Source organism: Strix aluco, chromosome 7, assembly GCF_031877795.1.
Source record: "Strix aluco isolate bStrAlu1 chromosome 7, bStrAlu1.hap1, whole genome shotgun sequence".
NCBI lineage: Eukaryota > Metazoa > Chordata > Aves > Strigiformes > Strigidae > Strix > Strix aluco.
Genome location: NC_133937.1, coordinates 66,106 through 86,120, shown reverse-complemented (window position 1 = coordinate 86,120; position 20,015 = coordinate 66,106). Strand labels below are relative to the sequence as shown.

General features: G+C 44.9%; 1 protein-coding gene across 8 annotated transcripts in view; it reads right to left on the bottom strand.

Annotated features, from left to right (window-relative positions):
- The window catches only part of CHUK (component of inhibitor of nuclear factor kappa B kinase complex), a 31,103-nt gene that overhangs the window by 10,783 nt on the left and 305 nt on the right, over positions 1 to 20,015 (bottom strand). Inside the window, exons 2-14 of one of the 8 annotated variants that reach the window (XM_074830105.1) lie at positions 19,917 to 20,011; positions 18,023 to 18,137; positions 15,831 to 15,900; positions 12,231 to 12,319; positions 11,445 to 11,534; positions 10,694 to 10,818; positions 9,029 to 9,136; positions 7,350 to 7,485; positions 6,186 to 6,380; positions 5,690 to 5,792; positions 3,251 to 3,374; positions 1,802 to 1,953; positions 709 to 770 (exon numbers count right to left, since the gene is read on the bottom strand). In XM_074830105.1, coding sequence (XP_074686206.1) covers positions 709 to 770; positions 1,802 to 1,953; positions 3,251 to 3,374; positions 5,690 to 5,792; positions 6,186 to 6,380; positions 7,350 to 7,485; positions 9,029 to 9,136; positions 10,694 to 10,818; positions 11,445 to 11,534; positions 12,231 to 12,319; positions 15,831 to 15,900; positions 18,023 to 18,137; positions 19,917 to 20,011 — 1,464 coding nt within the window. The other 7 variants (XM_074830106.1, XM_074830108.1, XM_074830107.1 and 4 more) reach the window with 7 other exon arrangements.

Genomic DNA, 20,015 nt, shown 5'->3' with positions numbered 1-20,015 from the left:
CTCCTCATTGTTTTCAGTGGAGGTACAATTAAAATGCTCATTCCCTGAAGACAGAGATGAGAATTCTAAGCAGCAGATAAATTTCAACTAGCCTTTCTCGCAGAACTAACTCTTGGAGAAACAGAGAGCCGTTATGTCAGCTCAGCTGTCCATAAACCACAAGTGAAAACATTTGTTAACTATTAGGACTACTCAGAGTAAGAACTGGCTCTAGCTCTGCTCTAAATTTCTTAAGAATGACTCATCTTAAAAGCTAATTTGCATATTTACTTGCAGAACACCAGAAGTTTATGTCTGTACTCCTAAACGAAGAACTGCAATTTTGAAATCACTGCACAGTGACTGCTATCATTTTCAGCTTTAGCAATGGAAATTTTTGTGTGCAATAAACCCAATCAGGAAGACTCTTGTCTCTAGCAACACCATTTCTTTTGGGCAATCAATAATGTGTCTCTCTAGTCTACTTTCCTGTATAGACAACTGAGTCTCTAGTGACATTTGTGTTGGTTTTGTTCAAATCACTAGATTCAAACAACCTGGTGACTGGGGACTGTTTCTTTTTTAATGCACCTGTAATGATATTCTGATTCCCACAGCAGGCAGCATATGAAACACACTGAAGGGACATGGCAGTGGCCCATATGACACAAAGTTCCTGTCCTGATCTCCTTCACAGAGAGGTAATGAAGCTTCTTTAATATCCCCTACCTGTGCACACTGAGAGGCCTTCTCTTCCATCTCCTTCCAGGCTTTGAGCATCTTTTCTGAAGCTTAAGAGAAGAGTTGTTAATACATAAAAAGGTATCAACATAAAAACAAAGCATGACCTGAACTTTATATACACATCAGTTGAATTTGCACACAAGGAGCATGATGCTGGATCTCCAAGCAGGAGTCATGACCCAGAGATCACAGAGAGACAGGAAAGTTGGAACTTAACAACTCCGTGCTTGACCTTAACTCATAAAAACCCTTCAGTAGGATTTCACTGTTTGCAATTGTCGGCCTAAATGAGTTTGAGTCTTTAAACTCCACCATTAAGTGCAACAACTGTTATTTTTGATTAAACACAGACTGTCCAAAACCAGTTCCCTGAGTCTTTCCATTTTCCATCATCAACCTTCAGCCCAGTCATAATTTTTGACTCAAGTTCCAGTTTTCAGCCGTGTATCCAAACTATGCATAAACCTTACTATTCTCCCCTGAACAATATTTGTAAGACCCAGATGTTTCTGGGACATTAAAACTGTAGCCAGTGCTTTTTCACCTCATCTCTCATCCTGATTCATGCTGCATCTATCAAGCACAGCAAGACCACTGCCTTAGCTCTGTTTGCGACGGTGTTTCCACAGTCACCATGGCCATTTGTTCTGCCATGGATGGTTAGTGGCCCCTCCACTGTACATCACGTGCAGCAACTCTGCCCTCCACTTTATGCCCTGTGACAACTCCAAATGAATCAGACTCTGAATGAATAAATAGCAAACATTTACGTCACCAGTACTATTAATACTACAATTTTCTTAGCTTGGTGTTCTCAGTGGGGAACAGCCTGTTTCACTGTCACTGAAGGTCTCCAAAAACATTTTATTTTTTTACCCTCCTGCCTTTGCTTCTGCCAAACTATTCTCTTGCATCTGCCCCAGCTAAAACATACCCATAAAGATCCTAAGGAACACAATGGCAGCTCCTGCATTCATTTTTTTTTAAACTAGTTCTTACCCACAGTCCTTTATAGTCAGTCTGATCAGACTTTGTAAGATCAGACAAGACACTCTGGCAAGTATTACACAATACGTACATATGCCATAAGCCATCTGGTCACTGTATCTGTCCAGGTCAAGGCGAATGCTTTGATGAAAGAATTCCAGCTTTGCTTTCAGTTGCTGAGATGCTGACACCATATTGTTTTTCATTTTGATTAGGTTGGCGTTATACCGAAGAAGGCTGAGCCTAATAAACGAAACAAGAACAGCACATGTTAGTTGAAAACTGTATCTGGACTTATGTGGCCAGTGCTGTCACATTACCTAAAGGAAAGACATAGCTAGCAAAATATTTTTAAGATCCTTGGAACAGGGAGTCTCAGTGGGATCACACCCTCCATCTCTCGTCCTCAGAAGCTGCAGGTCCTCATCAAGAAAAAAAAGAAAGTCCTTCCTCATTTCTCAGGTTTTTTGTCAAGCTCAGTTAAACAGTCACAGAATCACAGAATCATCTAGGTTGGAAAAGACCTTGAAGATCATCTAGTCCAACCGTTCTTTGCAGTGTAGAGTGTTTCTTAGCATTTATGGAGTCCTGTAAGTGCATGTTGCCCCTGGTGAATGCTGGCACCTTTTCTATCACTTGAGATATATGACACTGCCCATTCTGGGATTCAATCACAGGACAAAACCCTACAAATATAACAAACAGTTCCACTCACTCTGCCACTTGTGAAATGACTATCCTGGGCTGCATTAGGAGGAATGTTGCCAGCAGGTGGAGGAAAGTGATCCTCTCCCTCTATTCAGTGCTGGTGGGGCTACACCTGGGTCCAGTTCTGGGATCCCCAGTACAGCAGAGACATACTGGAAAGAGGGCCAATGAAGGGCTATGAAGATTATTAAGGGACTGGAGCATCTCTCCTGAGGTAAGGCTGAGAGAGCTGGGACTGTTCAGCCTGGAGAAGGCTGAGTGGGGATCAAAATGCACAGATACCCAAGGGGAGCATTGCACAGAGAACCGAGACAGGCTCCTTTCAGTGATGCCCAGTGACAGGACCAGAGGCAATGGGCAAAAAATTGAAACACAGGAGGTTCCCTCTGAACATCAGGGAACTGTTTTTTACTGTGAGGATGACCAAACACTGCAACAGGTTGCCCAGAGAGGTTGTGGAGTCTGCATCCTTGGAGATATTTAAAAGCCATCTGGACACGGTGCTGGGCAACCAGCTCTAGGTGATCCTGCCTGGGCAGAGGGGTTGGACTGGATCTCCAGAGGTCCCTGCAAACACCAGCCATTCCGTGAGTTTGTGACTATATTCAAGGTTCAAGTTTTTCCAGTTCTTATCAATGTCAGGCACTATGCAGTAAAATTCCTGGAGTGGAGTAAGCTCCAAACCCAAATACATTTTATCATGCAAAAGTATAAAGCAGCAGAGGGATGTGAGACTTTGGGTAACCAAAACTCCCTGAGATGTACGTTTCCATGCAAACAGTTGCTGTATTTGCATAACAATTAATCTTCTGAATGAGGAGTAATAACTTACATAGCAGCTCTCTGGCCCTGGAAAAGCCTGCTATAATCTTCTTTTAGTCCAATCACGTAGTGAACTGCTTCTGCCCACACCTTGCGCAGCTGAGGAATTGGCAGTTGGATTTTACTATCCTGTACTGAATGCAAGAAAAACACAATTGTACATAAATGAAAGGACAACTCTAGAAAAGAAATTCAGTGTTTACAACATTCCCAGTTCCTGCTTCAGGTGCTTAAACTAAGGGATTGAGCCACATAAGATCTGCTCAATTTTTATGTGATGATGCCTAAGCATGTATAAGCTTTTCATGTTATAGCTCCCCAGGTATTCGCCAGCCTGCGGCTGACCAGGCAACAGAGCTCATGTTTGAACTCAGAGCTACAAGAGAACAGATTTCTTTGACAGCTTTGGCCTACTGGCACTAGCAGACATGGGGCACACTGCATGAAACATGGCACAAGGCAGGTGGTTTTATCCAAAATCTCTATCTAAAGCACTCTCCCAAACTAGCAAAGCAAATTTGTTTTATTATATTATTATTTATTTTATTGATATTAGTCACTGTCCTGATGTGTTTTCATCTGAAAACGTCTTCAAATCTTTTGTACATTTCCTCCCAAATTCCTGATGTAGATATTTAAAGGGAAAAGATGCAGGAGTTATATGTGTGTTCCCCTTTAGAGACAGGGAACTTTGGGATATCAATAAACACACTGCAAAAAGCCTCAGCTCCAAGAGATTCAGCACAATGATGCCACGCAATGAGATTCACCAGAACAAAACAGCCCAGAACACAGAAAAAAAACAATCAGAATAAACCCGAGTGACAGTAAAAGGAGACCAGGAAACCCAACACTTCTGCAGAGCCAGGCCGAAGAAAATTAAGCTACTTAGCAGTAACTGTATGTCACAAGGCATTTCCTTTACATCCAGTATCCCAGTAGATGTCTCCTGTCCCCTGACACTATCTTCTCTTTCACAGAAGTATACAAGGTCCTTCCTACAGGTATACTGGGTGTATATATACCTTCACAGAGGTCTATTAGGTCCTGCAGGTGACTGCTGTCATTTCAGGAGATATATAAGGGAAGCTGTAAGCAGAGCAGCAGCTTTCATGCATTGTCCAAAAGTACACCGATGATGCCAGGGCCAGGCAGTAGCACCAGAACTAAGAGGGACCAACCGGAGCAGATCCCACCAGTATCCATTCAGCAATACATAAGCTCTACTCCTAACTCAGAAGGAGGGGACCAGACTTTCTCAGACACTTGGCTCTACTTGGTGAGACCAGAAGTCAGATCAGTGTTATGGGGTCACAGACACATTATTGCTAGAGCTGAGAACTGTTGGGAAGACAGTGCAAGAGGTTTTGAACCTCTGCCAAGCATCTCTGAAGACCAGCCCTAACTCCTAACTTCCACAGGGGAATGTTGGCAGTTCTGCAACTGGTGCAAATCGGCCAAACACACCGTCTCAGCTCTGTGATCAGAGCAAGATGAATTTCCTCATACAAGGCCTGAAGAATCAGCAGCACAGAATGAGGGACCTGTTCTTTCACTTAGGTGAGACACGAGAGATGGATTGCAGCTGAAATGCAACCATCACAGACAGTACAGGGCAAAAAGGTAATCTGTATCCTCAGGATGCTGATATGGGGTTCAGAAGCAAAATCTAGGAGAGCTGTAGGAGGGCAACTGGCCATGAATATCCAAAGCACCCAATCTCAGGAGACAGGACTGCAAGGAGCCGTAACCTGTTTTTACCTGTGCACAGGGAGGAGGAGAAGGGATACATGCACAACTTCTACAGATGCTAAACCCCAAGACAAGAAGGTCCCTGACCCTTGGTACCACCAAAGGATGTCTATGTGGGCTGTCACTCAAGTTCTGCAAACCCATCTCAGCATGATGTCACCTCAACACTCTGGGGGTGTAAAGGGACAAGACCCCCTATCAGAGCAGAAAGCTGTGCAAATGAAATCACAGCACCCAAGTCAGAATCTTCTTTCCAGGATGTGCTGTGCAGACATAACCAAAAGTTTCCCTCTCTAGGCTACAAGATTAGGTTGCATGTATTACCTCCCAAGCCTTCCTTCACATCATGGCTCTGTTTAAGTGGGGCAATGCTTAGGTTTAAGTGTTTAGGTGGGGTAGATGCTGTTCAGTGCACAAAATTTAATAAAAGGGCAAAAACCTTAAATGAATTCTTAAGTTGCTCTATAGAAGAGTTCCCAAAGGGCAGGCAATAAATTCTCTGAACTACTACGTTTACAAAATGTGGAGATAGAGGAGTGTAGATGAAACTTTGTTAGGCTGCTCCAGGTTCTTAAACGGTCCTCTTTGAATTAGACAGTACCCTTCAAGATAACACAGAGATTTGTAAGGCAAATCTACTTTTGTATTACATGAGAAGCAGCACTTTCAGTTCCCAGCTGTCTTCCAGCATACTTACCAATGTAATTTACACAGTCAGACAGACTCCGAGAAGCAAAGGGTCCATCATAGACAGTTTTGCTTTTATCAAACAAATAGACCATGTAGCTATCCCAGCCTCTCTGGTGAGACAAGAGAAGAGAACATAAACAAGAGATATCCCAAACATAGCTCCTACTAATCCAGAGGGTCCTGGTTACATCATGAACTAATTATTGTGGACAGACACTCTTCTTATCAGGTGCCTTAAAAAACTGATTTTGATAGATCCCACAGAAACATAGGACCTTTTGCTAGCATGTTACTTTATTTAAATATTTAGACAGAGTATAACTATAGGAATCTGCATACATTACTCAATAAAGGAAATAATGCTAGACCTTAAGAGTTACTACACTTACAGAGCAAACTGTCTCCAGTGGGAGAAGATTAAGGCAATTTATCTTCTCTAAGATTTTAAATTCCCTGAGACTGTGAAAGACAGTAAATGAGTAAGTGAACAGAATCATTCTTACTACGCCATCAATAACACACTGAGAAGCAGGTTTCCGAGGGTCCAGGCAAATCCCTGTTTCCAACAGCAGTTCCTGATTTCCAGTACTTATTCCAGTTTCAAACTCAATCCGAATCTGAAGGGAATGAAGGCTTTCCTCGGGATGCAAGAGAAACGAAACAATCTTGGCAGAGGTCATATTTAGGATGTGTACTATCTGTAAAAAGAGTACAAGTTGATGACAAGTCACTGGCTATCAAAGACAAAGGACACAAAGGCCCAGGAGGGAGTATGTAGCAATTAACATGTTAGAGCATCATTTGAGTTTTAAATGACTACAATAATCAAGTTCAGGAGTGAAGCCCCACATAACAGACTCAAAGCCTGGGCCTGTAACTTTTAACTTAATGTCAGAGAAAATTACAATCAAACACAGTAACAGCCTTTGGAAGCCATGCTGCAGCTTAAATAAATCAGAAGAACAGTGACAAGGTCATCTTGAGCCTTGCTGTCTCCTGATGCTGGCCAGTACTGCTCCCAAGAGAGGGAGTTCCATTTCCTTTAATCCCTCCATACAAAAAAGCTGTTACATACCAGTGCTCATCTTCTCATGGCTCTCATGGCCCTCACTATAATTCTACTATACCTGGGCAGAGACTGTAGGACCCAAAACACGCCATAATATACAGATTTTGACAAGTCCCGATGACGGGCACAATATTTTGTGTTTCAGGCCTTAATTCCTTTAGAATCCTTCAGATCAGACAAAACTATCCTCTGGCTTCTACACATGTTTGCCTCAGCTATTCTTACTCCAGCAAAGCTCCAATAATTACTTGAAGGGGAAGAGTCAGGTAAATGTAATCTCTGTTCTACTACTATAGTACATGGACGTGGAGGTCACAGCATCAGTAGTGGAGTTCAGGAAAACTTATTAGCAAATATTAAACCATTATTTAATCTTCTACTACAAGTGTAAAACTAGAGATTAATATTGCTGGTGATATTTTGCCTTCAGATATGTACTGGACAGGCTGTATACACACTCACTTCCTGATACCAAGAAAAACATTCCTCATGATCCTGCAGCTGGATGTCAGGATTATAGCTTTGCTCCACTGAACACACCTTCTGTCCTCTGAGATGCTTTCAGTAGGCCTTTAAACCAGTAACAATCCTCACTCACCTTCAAATTCAGTATGTGATCCATTATTAGGAAACACTTTGGACGACCGGTCTCATGATCTAAACCTCCACCTCTCTGTTGTGGATCCCAATTCAGCATCAGTTGCAACCAGTTTTCCATTGGTTCTACAATTAAACTAAAATAGAAGGGCTGTAAGAAAGAGAAGGTAGACACTCTACAACAGTCAGACCACTTAAGAAACCAGGGTCTCACAGCAGCAGTAAGGTTACAACTATTTGGTTAGAGACCATATCTGTGCAACACCTGCTGAAGAGGTGTGAAGAACACCCGATTTCACTGCAGTTGCTCATTCTGACAGTGGGGAAAACCCAGAAGGGGAGGAAAGCACATACAGATTGAGCACCCCTGCTGTAACAAGAGTCCTTGCTGACCTCAGAAGCGCACGCCCATGCAGTACACCCTGCATTACACTACTTCTGACCCATATTCATGGAGTCAAGAGTATCTCAACACATCAGTAAGGTGTGTCAAAATGGATGAGAGTTATTTTTTTGTTCTTTTTCTTTCAAAAACTATCTGCGATACACAAAGTCAAATAGTTTTCAAAGCCTTGTCTGCAGAATAACCATCCCCATGCTGCAGAGCCACCTGGAAAGTTCTCCTGCATGTTTATCCACACTAGAAGTATGTTAAGTTTATTGCGAAGAATGTCTTTAAAGACAGTACACAGTGCAAAAAGCTGAAAGCACTGGCACAAAGCCACTTATTTCATTCTCAACTCCAGTACTTTTTCTAGAAATCTGCCAGTTGCAGTGAGTTGTGCTGCACTGCTGGGCACAGTTGAAGACACAAGTGCTAGATAAGTGTCAAGTAATCAGAGTCTGACCTCTGACTTGGTACAAGGCCAATTAATTCAGGTTGAAGGCCCCCCTGCAGGTCTCTGGTCTGAACCCTAGCCCAGAGCTGGGCCAATGTCTCAGCTACAGCAGGCTGCTCACGGCTGTATCCAAGTGAGTCTGGGCAGACCTCGCAGATGGAGATCCCCCCCTGCCCGGGGCCTGTCCCAGGAATGCATCACTAGCACAGGGAAACCTTTTTCCTGTGCCCAAATTTCATTTCCCCTGTTGTAACTTGTGCTGTTGCAGTTGGTCCTTTTGATTTGCCCCTCTGAGAAGAGCCTACATCTGTTGTCTCTGTAACACCCCAGTAGACAGACGATGAAAAAGTTACATTTCCCTTTGCCTTCTCTTTGCCAGACTGAAGCAGCCCATTTCCACAGGCCTCTCCTTGTACACTCTATTCAACAGGCTCTGACCATCTTTGTGGCCTCCGCTTGACTTGCAGCGGCTTTCCCAACAGAAGCACTAGAAAATTCTGCTTTCATGAAGCAGCTCATTCAAGTACTTGGTTTAGGAGATTCAATACCATCAAGTTATTGGGTAGATGTTACCCCATGGCCTTGTAATAATGGGTGGAAAACTCATAAGAGTTCACACTGCAAGGTAGATTGCCATCATCCCACAAACTGCAGGGTGAACCCAAAGCATCAGAAAAGAGCCGTGTGGCTACAGACTTTCACAGCAAATGGTAGCTTACAAAGAGCTTGAAACACTCCTTAGGAGAAAGAAGGAGGACCCCTCAGTGCTTGGGATAAAGGAGGAGCCCTCAGTTTAAGACAAGCTAAAAATTATCACATGTAGCCACAAGGACACACTTACCCACAGAGGCTGTGAGGCTGCGGCAAATGAGTACTAAAGCGAACCTCCCCATTCATCTCTTCAGAAGCAAAGATGTGCTTTGGATCCTTCTTCTTGATTTTTTCATGCCTAGAAAATAAAAACCTCTGTGGATATACTGATGAGGTTACTTTTGTAAAGGGCCAACTGAATATGACAGCAATAAAAATCGCCACAGTCTAGTAGCTTTAGAAACCAAACTCTTCTCTTTTAGGACAAAGATGCCACCCAGAGCATGTCCAAGTGGAAGAGGGGAGCCCTTGTAATTAACACTGTCTCTGAAAACATTTTTGCCCCTGCTTGCAAGGATGTCTGGAGAGCACCAAGCAAGAGGGTCAACATGTAACAATTCACTGACCACAGAGCAAGCCCGCACAACAAAACCAGCCTCTACACTGTAATGAGACAGATAACATTTGTAAGGCATCTGGCAAAACCACTGTTCTTACCTTGATCCAAGTGAAACATCTAATAAATGTTAGAAACACAGCCTGCCACTGGATCCAGTACCAGGGAAAGCATCACCAGCACCTCTGCCTCAGTTTCCTCACTGTGGCTCACTTCAGCAGTGGGCTGAACCCTGCCTAGAGCTCAGCTGCTCCGGGAGCAGCAGGATTGCCCAGGGCAAGCCAACAGTCAGTCAGCTGTGAGGCAGCTGAACATTCCTTGCTCCTGGCGGCTGCCAGCCTGCTCTGTCTCAGTCAGCATCAACTGGAACTGAAGCTACATATGGGAGGCCTGCACTGTTCTCTTCCTTCTTTTATGGATAGGGAAGAGCTGTTTCTAAACTCATTTAATTCATTGGTTTTCTACTACTTACATTAGGAAATCAAGTTCTACATGTTGGAAAACAGGCAACAAATATTGAACTGTTAAAATAATAAAACCCCAAGAATTAGCAGTTAAAAAGGAAACTATTACCACATACTAGTTTTTTGTTAACACATAATAAATTTTTAAGCTAACACTTGCATTAAAACTCAAATTTACCTTTTCTCCCATTATTATTTCAATGCTAACAGAAAAGCAAGTTTCATATTTTTTCTGTTGCAGAATTACCCTTTTACCAAGCTTACACACACTCCTGGTATTACAAGGTAAGTAGTGGAAATATAAAAATTTATCTTTCTGCCCCTTCTTCTAGCCCTCAAAGAGCGAGCAGAAGCCTCCATATGCAGGTTAAACTCTTTCAGTTGTCACTTTTATGAAGTTACTTACAATCATGTAGCTATGTGTTTACTACACAAAACATGCTCTTGCTGTGTGTTATTGATTGCAAACAATAAGTAACCTCACAGCCTAGGTGAGTAAAGGACTGTATCACTCCTCCCCATTACATTTTTCTGACAGTGATATACAGACTGGTTTATAATTATATTTTTTCATTCAAATTTAACTTGGGAAGGAATTATTCTGACCAGAGTCTACCACACAATGTAATAAGCACATACTACAGTAAGTAAAAATAGCCAGTCAAACTGTCATCGATACTACTAAAGTTTCAATGGCTTCTGCAAAGCTTAGCAGACCACCAGCCTCAGCACCTAACAATAAATTTATCATTCTGGTTCATGCTGTCACCTCACCACACGCAGTAGCTGTCGTTCTCATTGCCTGGCCTCACCCCTTGCAGAATTTGTGTCTTACCAGGTAAATGGCTGTAGATTATGCAAGAAAGGTCTAAATCCCGCAACGCATTCAAACACCATTGTTCCAAAGCTCCAGTAATCAACAGTAACTGAGTAGGATTTATTCTCAAAGAGTTCTGGAGCCTAAAAAGGATCATAAAAAGACACTTTGAAAGTGGTATTTCAGGTCATCTATCTTCTTGCATTTCTGCGGAGACAAAGCTGCATCTAGACGTGGTCCACAGTTCCAGAGAGGCACAGGGACCCTGATGTGGCCCTGCTTAGGCTGCCCGGTGGGTCGGGCCTGGAGCCCCCAGCCCACGAGGAGATGGCAGGGAGCTGGGCTTGTGGGTCTGGCTGCAGTGGGGCTGGAGGGGGGTGCGGGCTGAGAGCAGCCCCTGACTGGGGCATAGGAAGGGATGGATGGGGCCAAACTCATCTTGGAAGTGACAGGTGATACAGTGAGAGGCAAAGGCCCCAGATCCCCATCTGGGAGGTTCAGGTCAGACACGAGGAAACACTTCTTCCCCTGGAGAGGGAACACCCTCGGGACAGGTCTCCAGGAAGGTGCACAATCTCCATTTTTGGAGGTTTCAGGGCTTGGCTGGGCCAAGCCATGGCTGCCCTGACCTAGTGCTGGTGACAGTCCCGCTGCAAGCAGAAGGCTGCACGAGGGACCCCTGTAGGTTCCCTCTGACACACACTTCTGTGATTCTATAAAATGTGGCAATACCACACCACTTGTATATGTGAAGAAAAAAAAGTCTTACCAAATATTGTAATGTTCCAACAAACGAAGTGCATAAACTTCCTTGATCCAGATCTTTTGCGTATCCCAGGTCTATTATTTTGTGAACAATCTGTAGACAGTTTTAACTAGTTCATCAGAAGAGCAAATTCAGACAACAAAACCCACCAAACAACCCAAAATCTGTGCAGTGACATCCACAGCATACACTCAAGAAGAGAGAAGCCAGAATGGAAATGCTGGAGAAAGTCAATGGTGAATCTTCGACATGTGATGCGATGTTAAGGCTCGCTGTTTCGCCACGTAAGCTGGCGTTGTCCACCTATCTCAACTGAGACTCAACTTTAAATAAAGCAGCTTGACACTTACAGCTTGGCCAAACAGAATATCTAGCTTTTTATCTGGGAAGTGAGTTTTTTGTTTAAAGAGTAACAATAGAGAAAACAATTTTCATTAAGAAATCCATTAGGCTGACTCTCTGAACTAGCTCGATTTTACATGCAGCCCTCAAAGCCACAAACACAGGGATACGCTACAGTCTCATATCACTCATACTCTGTTGCAGGCAGGGTTCTTGAGCAGAAGCAAAAGTTGCTTGTTTTTAATGACAAGGATTTAAGAATAAGCAAAATAGGATTTGTGGCTTCAAGAAGACGTAAAACTTTTAGTGAATTCACAGTCGAGTTTTCAGTCCGGTTCAATGCCACAAACTACTTGTTCTCTTTTATTTCTCTCAGGTAAGACACAGCTGCTGACAACTTTCAGAAATGACAGTGGAAACACCACTGACAGCAGCCACCTGACTTACCTTCCCACCTTCATCCTGAAGAACAATATTTTCAGGCTTTAAATCTCTGTGTATAATCCTGTTTTCATGCAAATACTGGATACCAGATCCTGAAAGACACGTTTGATTTAATAGAAAATAAACTCAGATTGATTAATGATACACCTGATAAAAACCTAATATCCATGACTTTGGGGTTGACATCCATAAATTTTCATCTTAAAACACCATTAAGAACTGCTACTTAAAAGATTCATCAGATTTATGCTAGGACTGAACCAGCTCTGCTGTTCTGCTCTGAAGAAGCGGAGGTTGCTACAAAGTTCAGACTCACGGTATAACCGCAGGGCACATCTCTTGCCTGTACTGCAGCAGAGAAGGCAGCTGAATTTTTCCTCAAACTGTAGAGTTACAAAATGAATGTAAGACAAGCATGCAGACAGGTCTCCAAAATGTGCAGGCATCTTGAAACAGCTCTGCATGTCCTCTAGCCTAAGATCTTGGCAAATTAGCACAAGGTAGCAAAAAGACCTACTGATGTCTGTGAGCACATTATGCAAAATGCTGATGAAAGCAAGCACTGAAATTAAGCAAATGAAACAAGCTGAGTTTCTCTTTGACCTAAAACTACTGCCAAATAGTGGCTAACAGAGCTTGTAGTAAACTTCCACCATTGCCAAAGCACCACAACACAAACCATCCCATCAGGGAGGGGACCGTCCAGCTGTGATGAAGCAGAAGCACAGATGGAGCTAAAAACTGACTCCTGGGCAGCCTCTGGTTAACATTGCGTGGAGCAGCTGACTGAGGTGTAACCACCAATGCCCCGGTCAGAATGAGCAACCCTGAACTTAGGGGCTCAAGGCTTCCCCTCTGCTGGTAAGGGACTGGTGTGCTCCAAGTACCACCACCTCTGTCACTCTCACTGCTAAAAATGAAATTCTACGATTGCTTTAAGCCAGCCTACGTAGGGGCTGTCCCCAGAAGAAACACAGGTTCCCAAACTCTCCTTTTCCATATGCAATTTCCATGGCAGCACAAGCATTTATGGTACCACGTGATCAACTTGATTCTGGGACCAATACAGCTGGAAACTACTAAGAAAAAAATAATCAGGTTTTAGCCAGGCTGGTTTCCAGAACCTGCTCCTCGCCTGGGTGCAGGAGTGGCTGCTATAGGGGAGGGAATGGGAGCACGTGCCCAAGAAAGGCAAAGAGCAGGACTTTGCCTTATAGCAACAGTCCACACCTGAACTGCCTTGAGGAGACTGTGGAGCCACTAACAAAACAGAAACAAGAGAAATCCTGCCTGCAGGAAGGGGAAAATTCACTAGCAGTCCCTCCACAAAACAACACTGGCCACTAAATAAAAGATTATCAAGCCAGTGTCTGCCACAGGACACAGCCACAGACAAAACAGCAAAAGATGACTTTCAAAATTTGAGTAGTCAGTTGAGTCATGATTTTTCAGTCTTGGAGATGCGCAGATAGAAATAAAAGGTCCCATGGAAGGCCCAAGGCAGGTATTGTATTTTCTCCTCTCCATCATGGGGTATTTTAAATTTTGCTATGCAAAAGATATTCCAACTGCACATTGTGCTGACCAGCCGTGACTGTAAATTCATCATGGGATTATTTTAAGAGAAATACTCAACCAACAGGCCTTGTCCACAGTTCAAACACTTTCTCCCATCAGGGAGAAAGTCCCCAACCTTCACTGATTTACCACTTATTTATACATTTAACAGCTTCTGACTTGCAGTTCTTCTCCACTGCATTTTCAAATCTTTGCCAAAGACATGCCAGAGACACTCAACTTATGAAAACAACAGACCCCATTCTACAGAGGGAAGGGGAACAAGGATGAAGGAATGCAGTCGCACTTGATTTTGGGAACTCAACTGCAACACTCTGAACACTGAAAGGACAGAAGCCCAGACCAATACGTCCAAAATACTTTCTCATGCCAAAACTAGCTCCATTCCTATAAGTAGAGATGGGCTATCTGTAAGAGAACTAAAAAACCAAGGAGCTCTACTGAGCAGCTCTCCTGGAAAGCCTACTTGCTGTAGAAACCATGTGTAGCATCACCCTCAATCAGATGACTTGTCCTCCCCAGGGTGCCCAAGAAGCCAGGCACTCCCTGATGGACAGAAAGGCCAGTTTCAAGTCTCACATCTTTTACTTTCTTAAAGTGCTCTCAGGGGTCAAGAATTTGGCATCAAGCAAGCTAAACAGTTTGAAATATATTTGATGAAACACTTCTGGATACCATCAAGTTTGTGTCACAGTGATTTTCAGGGATTGCTATAGCCTTGGGAAATGGCTTTAACGCAGGTACCCAAAGGTATCAAATTAAATTGTTCCCTACGAGCAGTGCTGTCACCTTGAGCTACTCCCACCCTGTACGGATTTGTTGCCTGCTCCCTTTCCAAACCACAGAATCTGAAATCCACATGATATCAGACATCTTCTGTAACGCAGATCAAGCTGATATCTGGTCAATTCTCATCTTGTCATCACTCTGCCTCCCTGTACGCTGCCTTGGGACCTTCCCATGGGCCATATACAGCACAGCAGCAGTGTCAGTGGGAAAGGAGGTTTCTTCTCCAACCTCAAGCTCCCATGGTGCAACAGAAGGCTGGTGCCCCTTGTCATGCTGCTCACCAAGTACAGTATGGTCCCACCTATCACCTTTGCACTTGCACTTTCTGTAGCCATGGGCTGCTCTCAGACCCTCCTCAGCCTCCCTGCGGCCAGACCCAACAAGCCCATCCTGGTGGGTCAGATGCTCCAGGCCCTGGGCAGCCTTTGCAGCACCCTGCCAGGATCTCCACGTCCCTCTGGAACTTGGGGCCAGATGTGGACAACTGTATCCAGATGTAGCCTCCCCAGTGCTGAGTAGAGGAAACAATGATCTCCATCACTGTGCTAGCCACAACTCTAATGCAGACCAACAGAACTGCTCTTCCAAAATGAGAAGCTTCTCAACATTCAGGCACATTTATGTTGGGATTGCCTACCTACTTAACCCTCAGTTGAGAGCACATCATTAGCCAGAAGATTGCTGGACTAGCCATGGCATAGTTGGCTTCCTCTTTTGCTATGCTCTTACGTACCTTGCCCTCAGCTCCACTCCAGTTTATCATCTCCTCTGTAATGTCACCCTGAACAAACAAAATTTCCCTCCTACTGAGCAAACCCTACAGAGAGAAGCCACAGGGCAACTTTGGCACTTTCACATTGGTTCTTGCTTTTTGGTTTGTAAAAGTTACATTCCTTCAAGTGACGTGCAGTGTGGCATCTCCAGAGCCATGAACAGAAACCAGATTTCAACAGAAAACTGTGACCTTAACAAAACAAAACGTTAAGGTCACAGTTACCTACAACTGACCACTACACAGCTTTTCCAATCCCATTCCACAGACACATAATTAGTGCAAGCTTCTTGTCTCTGTGATCAGCAGGAATATCAAGTCCTTGCTCTGGAATAGAAACCTGACTGGTTTTAACACACCTGGCCTCATTAGTCCCCTTTTCCAGGTCAGCTGAAAAAGCAAAATGCCATTACACATAATAAAAAACCCAAACCAAAACATGAGAAAGGCATTAGACTACATACCAATGTCACTAAGCAGAGAAAGTATTTGACTTTCCTTAAGTCCGCAGCAGTTTTCCGGTTTGTTTAGCAACTACAAGACAGGAAAAGATGTTTAGACCCACAGTGCAACAGCTAACAGTCAAGAACAACATCTTCCATCCCCTGCTGGCACAACACAGAAAACAGCACAGCTCAAATATAACACCAGTCACCCACCTCATGGTCAGGCACCTTAAAATCAGCAAAGGGCACATTCTCTGGTAACGGTGTTACTGCCACAGGCTGCTCCACTCCACACAAGTCACCTTCTTCAGCTCACAGCACTCGATCGTGGGCTAGCTCTGCCTTGGGACACGGCCTCCTTCCTGACTGCCCTCCCACAAGGAGAAGCTGCTTGACACTTCAGCACACTGGCTTGGTTGCCCAAATAGTTAATCCCGAGCTAAAAGCAGATCATCGGCCTGTGGACGACTGGAGTGTCCACAGCATGGACCATGACCTGTACTCTCAACCCTGCCTCCCCTCTAAAGTGCTTCTTCATCTCTCTGCTCCCTTGCTCTGAATTTTTATCCTCTTGCGAAAGGCAGGTAGAAGCACCGGAGGAACCCTGCTCCTAATCACTGTCTTAATGATCTGTCAATAAGTAGCTTCAGCAATTCCCTGCATACGCCCTGAGTCAATCAACATGTGATCTGATTTTTACTACACTGAAGGTGTTCATAGATGACTGAGGTACACCTCTGTACTGCAGCCAGCCCTCTTCATGTTTTTGCCTGCCTCCCATGCTTCAGGTACAACCAGTAGTCAAACCTCTACGGGGGAGAAGCCAAACTTCAACATCTCACTCCTTAAGCTCTGGGTAGATGTGCTGAACAACAAAGGAGGAGACAGGCAAAGTCAGAAATCAAGCTCCGAGCCCACACTACCCTGAAAGAGCACAAGCATAAAAATGTGTGTGGTTCACAGACAGAAGCAGATGCTTTCCCAAGCTTTATGGAAGATTGCAGATGGGCAATGAGAAATTAATAAACACAAATTATGTCAAGCGAGTGCAAGAGAAAGATTTAAAGAGCAGGATCAGAAATAAAAAAAAAGGCATTTTTTTTCCTTTAAGGAACAAAGCATTACATGTGATCAAATTAAATTAATTGTCCTAGCATCTATGCAACATCTAAGGATTCATTCATTAGAAATTAGATGATCAAATACTGCATTGCAAGCAGTGCTAATGTAATCCCAAATTTCTTTGCCAGGGTCTCCAATTTACCTTCAACCACTCTCAAAACTTCTACTGCAAAGACACAACACCCAAGCATCACCGAGAACACGGTCAGCTACACGTGTCTGCAACATCCAAATGCTATTTTCATATATGCCCACTTCCTTCCATTGCCAACCTTGTCTTTTACTATTGTCCCTACTGCTTTAAACAACTCAAAACCATAAAATGAGGCTCAGTAAGTTACTGATGCACTAGCTGCTAGCGCAGGTATATGGTTACTGCATTCAACATCTGCTCACCTTCCTCCAGTGCTATTTAACACCAGTAACAAAAAAAGACAAAACAGAAAAGTGAGCTTCCTGATCACTTAGATGAGGTGATTTCAAAGCAAACCTTAATCAACAGGGATTTGCCTCTTCACCCCTATACAAATGGCTACTTCCTGAATCCAGCTGCAGTGGAGAGGGAGCATGAACTCTACCAGGCCACAGAGCCACTGCCTGGGGAACTACTGAAAGGTTCCTTTACTCTGGGGTATTGTTGCTTTGCAGAAGGGCAGTTTCCAGTTCATCAGGAAAGTCTCTGAAGCCCTGGAGGCCCCAGTCCAGTACTAACAGGATCCTTCCCTGTGCTGAGAGCAATGCAACACTTGATAGACATGAATCAAAACCAGATTAGTCTCCAAACAGAGACACATTGCAGCAAAGTCAAACACGCTGGCTGCCAGTATCTAGGCTACAGGAAGCTGTATTAATGCTAAAGCAGTTCCGTGAAAGGACAACCTGCATTGCTCTCTGTCCTCTGGTTTCAAAAACACAAGCCTCATTTCCGATATGTGGGTTTTTTCCCACTTTACATTTACTTCCCCACACCTGTACTTACAAAGAAAAGTGCCACAGAACATACATGGTTTCACAGACAACCACAGTTACAGAAACAGCATCACCACCACTTGATTTTTCTGCATATGGCAAAGGAAAGCAGACATTACCTTCCGGAGATCACCCCCTGAACAATATTCCATTGCCAGAAGAGGAACGTCATTAACCAGAAAGTTCATCTCCTCGGGAACTTCACAGGCTCTTACTACATTGGGATGGTTCAGCCTAAGCACATGGAAAGCTGGGTGAAAACTCTCACTCCTCTTTTGGAAGAGTAAGACAGATTGTTAATCAACCATGTTTTATGTTTCAGGCACAACTTCTATTCCCCAAACGTATACTTGCTGAGAAGTACACTCTTCAATCGGTACCTACCAGTATCCAAATGCATAAAATCCACACCTTGGGAATACACAAACCAGTGATGAGCGGAAATGTTGTCTCAAAGTCAAGGTGCACGACTTTGATGATAGGGATCCGGGCTCAAATTTTGGATTCCTGCATACTCCTGGCAAAGTCATTAAACATGTGTCTCTGTTTCTGTATGTGGGGTCTGCTTCTCACCGGCCCAAGGGTCCCCGAGGAATCCTTCAATACTTGTGCAACTGTACTAGAGAGGTGGAACGAGGCAGGTGGAATCCACATACATGGGGAAAGATTCATTTCTGTAACTGAATTCAAACAGCTGCTTCCTGTCTCTAATATAAGTTACTCTTGGGAATAAATGACACGTCCAGAAGGAAGTGAAGTCAAATTACTTTTGCGTACACCTTCCAAAGCCTCTGGAAGCCACCACAAGATCAGCTGTGCAGCTCAGTGCTTCTATTCCAAAAATGAGTATGGTGAAAACACTAATGAGAACAGCGATCACCAAGCCCTGACTTACAAACTCAGGTTGCCTGCAAGGGGTTTCCTCCAACGTCAGTGCATACAGTGAGCAGGCAAGGGTTACAAAGAGGCAGAGTAGGACCTCAGTGTGCAGCAGAGGCACTGCAGGCCTTGGTGAGGACAACTCAGAACAAAACTGAGTGGCGTCCCTGCTCCCACCAGCAGGATGGAGTATCTCATGCTCCAGGATCTCTCTCAAAAGGGAGGAGGAATTCTCAGGATGTACGAGACCCCGACACCCAGAGCTACCACTCACGTCCATGAGGACAAACCTGGCCAGCTCTGGCTCGCAGGTACCTCAGAGTGACATGCTGGAGAAAAGGAAGGTTGGCAGCATAGAACATGTAGTTTCTTACAAGAAAGTGCTAGGACACATTATTCTGTACATGCAGGAGTGTGACAGAAAAAAAGCAAGTCCTAGACCCCCGGTTACTAGATCAAAGATGAACACACTGAACTGTATGGGAACATGGGGGTGTTCTCACATCACCATGTGAAAACCCAAACTGCTGCACAGTGCGAGTCTGGAAGAATTTATGACGGACAAACTGCCCATGCAACACGAGAGTGCCGGGGGTCCCAAGTCAGGACATGAGCAGAAGCGCTTGGACATCTTGGGATGACAGATACACCAGCGCAGAGCTGCGGGGTGACAGACACACTCTCACTCCAGCTGGTTTAGGGACCAGGGCCATGGCTGTCCCCCCGTCCCAGCCCCTCACCCCGGCTGGCTCAGGGCTGAGGCCATGGCTGTCCCCCCGTCCCAGTCCCTCACCCGGGCTGGCTCAGGGCTGAGGCCATGGCTGTCCCCCCGTCCCAGTCCCTCACCCGGGCTGGCTCAGGGCTGAGGCCCATGGCTGTCCCCCTGCCCCAGACCCTCACCCGGGCTGGCTCACGGCTGAGGCCATGGCTGCCCGCACACCCCAGTCCCTCACCCCGGCTGGCTCAGGGCTGAGGCCATGGCTGTCCCCCCATCCCAGCCCCTCACCCCGGGTGGCTCAGGGCTGAGGCCATGGCAGTGCCCAGGCTCCGGGGCCCCTCAGCCAGGCTGGCTCGGGGCCGCTGGGCCCCGACTGGCCGTGCCGGGCCGGGCCGTGCCGACCCATCCGCACTCACTTCTTCATGATGTCGATCTCGTGGCACCACCGGTCCTTGTTCTTGACGCTGAGCTCCAGCCGGCAGGACTTGATGGCCACCCGGGCGCCCGAGTCCTGC